This window comes from Dermochelys coriacea, chromosome 7 (assembly GCF_009764565.3).
Source record: "Dermochelys coriacea isolate rDerCor1 chromosome 7, rDerCor1.pri.v4, whole genome shotgun sequence".
NCBI classification, from domain to species: Eukaryota; Metazoa; Chordata; order Testudines; family Dermochelyidae; genus Dermochelys; species Dermochelys coriacea.
In genome coordinates this window covers 98,265,642-98,275,658 of record NC_050074.1, presented here as the reverse complement: position 1 = coordinate 98,275,658, position 10,017 = coordinate 98,265,642, and the positions used below count along the sequence as shown (strand labels likewise).

The 10,017-nt window shown below is 41.4% G+C and overlaps 1 protein-coding gene across 5 annotated transcripts in view; it reads left to right on the top strand.

Annotated features, from left to right (window-relative positions):
* Positions 1-10,017, top strand: part of INPP5A (inositol polyphosphate-5-phosphatase A) — a 444,123-nt gene that overhangs the window by 104,386 nt on the left and 329,720 nt on the right. For all 5 annotated transcript variants that reach the window (XR_006282883.1, XM_038409257.2, XM_038409258.2 and 2 more), the window contains exon 2: positions 9,292-9,333. Coding sequence is in view for 4 of the 5 variants with exons in the window: in XM_038409257.2 (XP_038265185.1) it covers positions 9,292-9,333 (42 nt within the window). In the remaining variant the exon portion in view is untranslated. The remainder of the gene's footprint in view (positions 1-9,291; positions 9,334-10,017) is intronic.

Below are 10,017 nucleotides of genomic sequence, written 5' to 3'. Positions count from 1 at the left end.
GCTGGACTCTGACCCAGTGCTAGGAATGCATCAAGCACTTGAGGCTACTGTTCAGGCAGGCAAAAGACTCCAGCAGGAGTCCAGGAAAGCTCATTGTACATGGCCCTCTATGACGAGCTGGCCCAGATGCTGTCAAGGGCTCTCAGCACAGAACCTTGAGTGGCTCAGAACTACCACCTCAACCCTGCTGGCCTCGTTGTCTGATGGGATGCTGATGAGAGTCAGGGCAAGGAGGCAGCGGGAAACTGCAGAGGACGCCCTGAAGGAAAAGGAGTATGTGATTCTGCAACTCTACCTGGAGAAACGGTTGGGAAAGCCCGCTCAGTGAGCTCCAGGAAGATCCTGAGCTGGGCAGGAACCAGAACCGGAGGCTGGTAAGTTATAATGGATCCCTACCCTCCCTGACAGTACCCCCTCCCTTTTGCTACATTTCTCTCCCCTTCCTGGACCTTTAATTCATAAGTGGCCCCCAATGGAAGACATGGCTACAAATCAACAATTTTATTGATTTCCAGTGGACCTCTGACACATTTGGCAGAAGCTATGTCTGAGAAACAGATTATTAACAAAAATAATTGTGCCCCACTGTCTGTGCATTTCTCAGCCAGCATGCAGGCAGTGATGATCTGGCCTCAGACGGGGGAGCAGATTTAGAAAGGTCCCAGCTGGGGATGGGACAGTTGTAGAAAACTTTATAGCTGTTTGTCTAAAGTTAATGACAGCTGTCATTTGTCCCTTAGAAGAGTACATAGTTTCAGTGCTTCTTACCATTCCCTTGCAAACAGGAGCTGCATGGAATGGGAGGGTTGAGGTGGAGGGAGGGTTCGGTCCAGGAAAGGGAAGGGAAGACTATGGTTGTCTGAGGAAAAGTTAATCACAACAGTCTTTTTCTCCCTTGAAAGATTACAAATTTTTTTACCATCCTTGTCTCTGTTGCCTGGCTTCACCCTGCACCGAGCCATGCTGTACATCCTGTGCAGAAGGGAAGAGATGGTAAAATGATCCGGTCTGGTGGTTGGATAAGCAGAATGTGATGTCCCTGTGCTGTAGACAGCTGAGGGGCTTGTCGTGCTGATCTGAAACTTCAGGGAACCCAATAAAATTGTTTTGTCTGTCTGTGAGGTAGACTAATGGGCAGAAGTGTTAAATGACTGTTTCAGTTTTCTTAGTAACATTGGATGTCTAACACAGTGTTTCCCAAACTTGTTCTGCCGCTTGTGCAGGGAAATCCCCTGCCGGGCCGGGCCAGTTGGTTTACCTGCCGCGTCCACAGGTTCGGCCGATCGCGGCTCACAGTGGCCGCGGTTCGCTGCTCCAGGCCAATGGGAGCCACTGGAAGCGGCAGCCAGTATGTTCCTCGGCCCGCGACGTTTCCAGCGGCTTCTATTGACCTGGAGCCGTGAACCGTGGCCACTGGGAGCCACGATTGGCCGATCCTGCAGACGTGGCAGGTAAACAAACTGGCCCGGCCCACCAATGGCTTTCCCTGCACAAGCGGCGGAACAAGTTTGAGAACCACTGGTCTAACATAATGAATGACAGTGAAAATGAGGTAAGATCAAGGCTAAATAGAGAAAGAAATTGTTAAAAATTACTTGGACAAGTTAGATGTCTTCAACTAACCAGGGCCTGATGAAATACATCCTAGAATACTCCAGGGAGCTGACTGAGGAGGTATCTGAGCCATTAGTGATTATGTACAAAAAGTCATGGAAGATGGGAGAGATTCCAGAGGACTGGAAAAGAGCAAATATAATGTCTGTCTGTAAAAAGGGAATAAAGACAACCTGGAGAATTACAGATGAGTCAGTTTAACTTCAGTACCTGGAAAGATAATGGAGCAAATAATTAAGCAATCGATTTGCAAACACCTAGAAGATAATAAGGTGATAAGTGACAGTCAGCATGGATTTGTCAAGAACAAATTGTGTCAAACCAACCTAATAGCTTTCTTTGACAGGGTAACAAGCCTTGTTGATACCGGGAAGCAGTAGATGTGGTATATCTTGATTTTTAGTAAAGGTTTTGATACTCTCTTGCACTGCCTTCTCATCAACAAACTAGGGAAATACATCCTAGATGGAACTACTATAAGGTGGGTGCATAATGTGTTGGAAAACCATTCCCAAAGAGTAGATATCAGTGGTTCGCAGTCAAGCTGGAAGGGCATATTGAGTGGGGTCCTGCAGGGATCAGTTCTGGGTCCAGTTCTATTGAATATGGTCATCAATGATTTAGATAATGGCATAGAGAGTACACTTATAAAGTTTGTGGATGATACCAAGCTTGGAGGGGTTGTGAGTGCTTTGAAGGATAGGTTTAAAATTCAAAATGATCAAGACAAACTGGAGAAATGGTCTGAAGTAAATAGGGTAAAAGTCAATAAGGACAAATGCAAAGTACTCTGCTTAGGAAGAAACAATCAGTTGCACACATAGGAAATGACTGCCTAGGAAGGAGTGCTGCAGAAAGGGATCTGGGGTCATAGTGGATCTCAAGCTAAATATGAGGCAACAGTGTAATGCTGTTGCAAAAAAAAACAAAACAAAACAAACAAACAAACAAAAAAAAACAAATATCATTCTGGGATATATTGGCAGGAGTGTTATAAGCAAGACATGAGAAATAATTCTTCTGCTCCACTCCATGATGATTAGGCCTCAGCTGGAGTATTGTGTCCAGTCTGGGCACCACATTTCAGGAAAGACAAGGACAAACTGGAGAAAGTTCAGAGAAGAGCGACAAAAATAATTAAAGGTCTAGAAAACATGACCAATGAGGGAAGATTTAAAAAATTGGGTTTCTTTAGTCTGGAGAAGAGAAGACTGACAGGGGACATAACAGTTCTCAAATACATAAAAGGTTGTTATAAGAAGGAGGGAGAAAAATTATTCTCCTTAACCTCTGAGAGTAGGACAAGAAGCAATGGGCTTAAATTGCAGCAGGGTGGAGGTAGATTGGATATTAGGAAAAACTTCCTAACTGTCAGAGTGGTTAAACCCTGGAATAAATTGCTTTGGGAGGTTGTGGAGTTGTCATCATTGGAGATCTTTAAGAGCAGGTTAGACAAAGACCTGTCAGGGATGATCTAGATAATACTTAGTCCTGCAATGAGTGCAGGGCATTGGACTAATGACCTCTTGAGGTCCCTTCCAATCCTACCTTTCTATGAATCTGTGATTCTATCTTTGTGCCCATTTCACCATTGTTAGGCAGGCAGAAGGACAGGATTTTCTGGTAATGGTGGGGTGGGTGTTTTTGTGGTTTGCATCTCCCTTTGAATGGAAACACCGTACTGTAGCTGAGAATATAGTCAATTTCCAGTTGAATTGCCTCCCAATCGTGTAAACTTTTCTGGTGTAGTAGAAAAACTAGGTCTTGAAGTTCAATGGTAGTGCAAATCTGCTTGGTCCACCTACATAGCTGACCAAAACTCTCCATTCAGCAAAATATAGGGGGCTGACAATTAGTAGAAACAGCTTTCTGGCATAGATTGCCAGATCTCCTCCACAGGACTGGAAAGCCATGTCCCTTTTCTATTCTGGTGCCTTGAAACCCACTATTTTCTCCAAATATTCACCAGTCTTTAAAGAAGAAATTGAAGGCTGTTAACATAACCCTTGGAAAGAACTGCAACCCCCACCCCAAAAAGTTAGTACATGTATCTTACCATTCATAGCCTCTGCACTGTCCTCAGGGGCTACAAAAGTTATCTGAGAACTAAGAATAGTCTAACAGTTGCAATCCTGGAATGTGGCCTTCTACAGCAAAGTTATGTTCTGTGGGGGGATTTCTTGTTTTCTTACAAAGGAAAAAAAATTTTTTGATGCTACTGTTGTCTTTGAATTGGCAGGGCCTTTGGCTCCTGAGAAGGAAACCATTCTACCAGGAGGGCAGGAGCAATGCCCCAGAGGCAGATGATGAAGGACCCTGGGAGGACCTGCTCATTGGGATGGACAGCAGGAAGCAGTAGCAGTTAAGAACACAAACTGCACAGGAGGATCGCATTGACGAACCAGTTCATGGCAAAGGAGGCATGCCATGGGGAACAGAAGCATTCCCTAAATGAGAAACTGACAGAATTGAAGATAGGGTCCATCTGCTGCTATGACTACTGCCCCTGTCTCTGAACTGCCACCATCTCCACCTCTTCCAGCTGCCCCCCAGGGTGTTGCTGAGATAGAGGACCCAACCCCCACTTCCATGAGTGATCAAGAGGAGTCTGCAGGAATCTCAGTATCAGACCAGCACCCAAAACCTCTTGCAAGAGACACCTCTGAGCATCCAGGAGGAGGAAGCTAACCCTGTGAGGGTGCCTGAAGCCCACCACGTGCCTCCATGCAAGAGACATTCCTTTTGTCCCCAAGAACAATTTCCCTCTCATTATTCCCCCCCCTTGCCAGCAGAAGGGCCATGAAACATTATCATTTGACCATTATTATGTTTGGTTGGTTTTCATCTTCTAAAAAAACATTTCAATTACATTTTCATTATGATACATTTAATAAATGTTACTGTTTCTCTGACTTGTGTGTGGACCCTCCTTCCTAAGTATGATGCATGTAGTATGTTTTCAGGTTTGGGACTGGGGCTCACGATTCACACCACATGAATTGGAAAGGTGTAATTGTCTGGGGCCATCATAGTGCAGACACTTTTTCTGTCTGCCCCACACCTACAACCTCCCCCGACCCCATATCCAAACTTCCAAGGCTACATGGCAGGGAGGGGGAAAGTACAGTTAGTGTTGCATGCTTACAGAAAGCACTGCTAGTTCTAAACGCAGCAGAACTCTAACAACACAGAAAATGGGTAGATAGATATTTTGATGGCTTGGTTCACATGCAGGAAAAATGAAGCACAATTCAAATAACAAAACAGGAGTCTGCCACTACACAATGATTAAATCACCATTCCCCCTCACCCCGACCAATTTCAACTTTAGTAGAGATTAATTAGTGCTCCATGACAGCTGCTAAGTATAGTTAGTGCTGCTCATAAAGAATGGTTAAAAAATTGAGTGCTCCTGATAACACAGGTAAACAAGTGTGAACAGTTAAAACAAAAAAGCATTGTACAATGACAGCATTACAACTTGGCCGCCACCCTCCAATGCACATGCTTGACCCAAAGGTGTTAACCCAGTGGAGGTGCCCTGTTGTAATTGTCTATAATGTGTGAATTGTCACTGGAATGAATGGCTAATGACCTTCAGTTATGGAGGGGGGAAACAAAGTATGTAACCCAACATGTAAGTGTCAGTGTTCCCGCTCATGCTTTTCTGGAAGCTGCACAGGATGTGAAGTTGTCCCTCGGCACAGGTAGATGTCATTCTCTGCCTCCTGGCTGTGCCAAGATATGTGCAGACGTAGTATTTCTGATTTCACCTACCTGCTGGGAACTAGGAACAGCGTGAATATGGGTTGGAGCCAGATGCCTGGATAGTTTGTAAACCAGACTTGTCTTGAGCCTTGTTATTATGGATGTGCTCCCCTTTATTTTCATGAATGTTATGGAGTGTGCAGCAAGCAACAATTCTATTAATAGCATCCATGTTGGCATCCAGACAGGTATGTAGGCAGCACCAACAAGACTTCAGCCTACCACATGCACACTCCATGACCCTTCTGCAGCTACAGATGGGGTTGGCAATTTTGGAGGTTTCATCACAGGACATAATCTTTAATTTCTGGAGACAGGAGAATCCTGGTGGGTTGATGACCTTAGCTACAGAGGCTGTTACTGAGTCCCTTTTCCCATCAATGTTTGTGTAGTTTCATGAGCCAAATTAGGATGTGGGGTCTCCGAAAATAACTGTTGGCCCAAACACACACAGAGACCCATAGGGGTAAGGAAGGACTTTATTTCCCAGAAGCAAATACAATCCTGATCTCCTCAGCACCCTAGCATCATGAATCAGTGTTTCCTGTGTTGGTATTCATGACTCTGCGGTCCACTAAGGCTTGCAGAATGAGTGAATAGTAACTTTTTCAGTTCACATACTCGCTCCTTTTGGTAGGCAACATATTGGGATATGGAAACCCGCATCCTGTCAAATCCAGCTATTATTTCTGGAACTTTTCTAATGGCAACCAACTGTGGTTAGATCACATTGTTAATTGCCTTGCAAACCTGCACAACCCCAACCCCAACAGTGGACTTTCCAATTCCAAAGTGGTTTGCAATTGACCTACAGTCTGGTGTTCACAGCTTCCACAGGGTAATAGCCACTTACCTCTGCACCAGTATGATTTCCTGGAATCGAGTGTTCTGGCATGGGAGGTTTGGTACAAGCTCATTAGACAGCTCGATGAATGTCTGTTTCCATATTCAGAAATTGTGAAGCCACAATTATCCAAGGTTATCCCAGGTTGCCAAAATGATTTGATCCTACTGCTCCATGCTGGTTTTCCTGTCCTAGAAATGGTGGCCCACCCAGGGCATATTGTGGCAATAGCAGCATTCACGATATCTGTACCATAGTAGCTAAATGAATTGTCCTTCATCCTTAAGATCAGTCATTTTTGCTGCATCAGAAAGTTCTGCACAAATGCGATCAGCATGTTGCCTATCGCCTACTCAACTAAAGAAACAAACATTTGTCCTGTGATAAGGAGCAGGAACAGAACCGCGGCATCATCCCATTGCTTCATGTGTTCCACTCAGTGTGGCAAGTGGAGTGATATGATCAGTAACTGCCGTTGTCATATGTATGAAGCCTAGGCAAGGGACAATACCAACAACACACAACAAAGTCATTCATAGAATATCTCCTTGTGACACTCAGAACCCGAGGATACCATCCCTGAAGTGGTAGTGCTAATGTTGTGTAACAATGGTGGCAGTGTGGACATGGGTACACTCATGTACATGGCATTATACCCATGTCCAGCACAGGATATGTGGACACTTGGTGTGGGTATGGGGAACATGTGTGCACATGTACACAGTCCAAGTAACTGGGTACGTGGGCCAGGGCAGATACAACCTATGTGGAAAGAAATTTCATTTTTAATTACACTCCATAGATTGAGGGTATAATTTAGTATGATGTAGAGTGACTAGACAGCATGTGTGAAAAATCGGAACAGGGGGTGCGGGGTAATAGGAGCTTATGTAAGAAAAAGACCCCAAAATTGGGACTGTCCCTATAAAATCGTGACATCTGGTCATCCTAGTATGATGTGCCATTCTTAATCCACATGAAATGCCATCTGATCTCTGTGCAAATCTATGAATATCAAAAGTAAATTATGCCTTTATATGATAGCCAATCTTTCAGTTATCATAATCTGTTCAGTAGTTTGTTGTAATTCAGCATCACTTACATTTATTAAATTTTAATTGGTTTATCTTTATATTTTGAAGACTAGATTTTGACCTCAATTCACAGCAACCCTTGTTTTAAACTGTTCAGTACTACTGTTCTTAGGCCCTGATCTTTATATCTGTGCTTATCTTTACTCAACGAGTTGTCTTATTGAAGTCAAAATGAAAAAAGTGGAGAAGCTGCTGTTACAGTGCCGTTTTGACAGAGTTGGGAGATAGATTATAATCTAAGTGTGAACGCTACAGAACATGCTGGCATTCTTTTCTTTTTGTGAGCTCCTGGTCTTGAAGTCTTCATATTTTTGCTTTGGAATTTTGTCAACCTGAAAAAAATTATATAAGGACAGAAAAGAATAGATAACGTTCCTATTACAGCTGGTTGAAAATCTCCAAATGTTGAAATTTCAATAAAAATGTCACAATTCAGCAAGAAGGAAAAATTGTATGTTTTTCACAAAATTGCTAAAAATGCTTCCTATTTTTCTGAGCTAATTGAAAATTTTCTGAATTTGAGATTTTGAGCAAAAAAAGGGGTACGAAAATTTTCATGAAAAATTTCTCTGTTTGACCAGCCCCAATTCTTGCATTATATGCAGAGTTTTTAGCCATGTGTGGCAGAAATATGGAGGTCTTAATTTAATAAGCAAGTTAATAAAGAAGTATAACATAATCTTAATTTTATTTAACTATGTAAGAACACCACTTGAGAGAGAACCCAGCAGACCAGAAATTTCTTATATATCTGAAAGAAGCACCAGCATTATTTGTGTTATACCTGTCGGTAAAGTAAAAGCCATGTATTGAAGTCTTTTTGGCTTTTCACTTCACTAACTTCTATTCTGTGTAACACAAACGATGTTACTTCTTGCCAGTAAAATGTTAGGGAGCCTGCCTTGTGTTTGCAGAACACTACAAGAAATGCCCCTACTCAAGTCTAGCCTGCATTCAGAAGATTAAACAACGGTTTGTATCTTTCTCTAGGTGCTACATGCAGATTTGTAAACTACTGTACTGCCGTAGTTCTATTCAGAGATTACAAGTTTCTGAAAGGGCAGGGCTTTGCATAAATAGCTATGTCCTTACAAATAAGGGGTAATCTAGAAATTCTCTTTTGCCTTTTTTCTTTGAAAGGGCAGCATTTTGCTATTTCTAAATTATGTATTATTTGTATTATTGTACTGCCTAGGAGCCCCAGTCATGGCCTGGCCTCATTGTGCTACACACTATACAAACAGAATAACGTGATAGTCCCTGCCCCAAAGAACTTTTTTTCAACTCTTAACAAAGCCAGAGGTAGAGTTTACTAAAAAGGCTTTAAACCTGAAACAGTTACAATCTACACATCTTTTCATTTATGCTGAGACTGTGTACTTTCTACATGTTTATCTTTAGAAGGAGTTCCAATAAACTTTAAACACAGAAAGTGAATGCTGTTATTTTTCAAGTCAGCGCTCCAAAAGATATCTCAGTGTAGTTCAGTGTATGTAACTTGAAGCCATAATCTCAAATGTCTGAAAGATTAGATTTAAACAGTTTACATTGTTTTTGACATTCAGTTAATTCATAAGTACTTTAAATGCATAAATTAAAAACTATATTATTGCAGAATTGAGATTTATGATTAATATTTTAGCCTGTTCAACTATTTTACCTTAACACTTTGTACAGTGTTGCAGAGGTCAGACATGAAATGGTTTTGGATTACCTTTACTGCATTTATACAGGATCTTTTTCACCTTACATATTTGCACTGTTCATTGGTTATGATCTTGGCAAGAGAGGTACAAAATGAAAAAGGAGATGTGAGTGGTAGAATTCTAGGAGAGACTTGCTAGCTTGTTTGTTTTTAATGGGAAAAAAACTCTCCATTTGAGTTAGTTAAGGAAATCAATGGATATTAAGATATTCTTGTACAAAATGCTTTGCTTCCGTCTTAATGGGTTTTTGTATTTTGTTTTTCAGCCAGAAAATTTACAGAAGAACTGGCTTCGGGAATTTTATCAGGTATTGTAAGAATGATTCCACATGAAGTTCTAAAAATGTATATAAGTTTAGTATAGTTAACAATGAGCCATTTTTATACAAAGAATTTTTGCTCTTTTAAACTGATAGCCATAAGCCATCTTACTTTAAAGAGCAAAAACAAGACTCATGAGCCAAAATGTTTGACTGGATAATAAAATTTAATAAAATGTGACTCTGGTTTTAGAAAATGGTTGGGAGCTTTTAATCTTAGTTGTTTTGTTATGATGAAAGGCAGTTTATGGCATTTTATGTTGGGGCAGATTCTGGGTTCAGATGCTTGTCTTTTATCATGACATACATAAAATGTTGCCCATTCCAAAAAACAAAAGTTTCAACATTTTACAGAATCACTTATTTTGGAATTAACTCGGTCTGAGAAGAGGGACATTAAGGATTCAGAAAAGGGAATATATCTGGGTGAAAACGGGAAAGAAAAAAAAACCTGTTACAGATTGTAGACTTACATTTGTATTGGCCAGTAAAATGTTATGACTTTGCCCTTGTGGAACAGATCTTTATTCTACTGCAAGTTGTCTGATGTTCCTACTGTAACCCATAGAGTTAGCAGATTTTGTGAGGGCCAGGACCTCAAAGCTTTCTTTTCCTCACAATATAAAAAAGTTCAATTCCACTCCATATTCCAGAATATATCATAATCTTGAT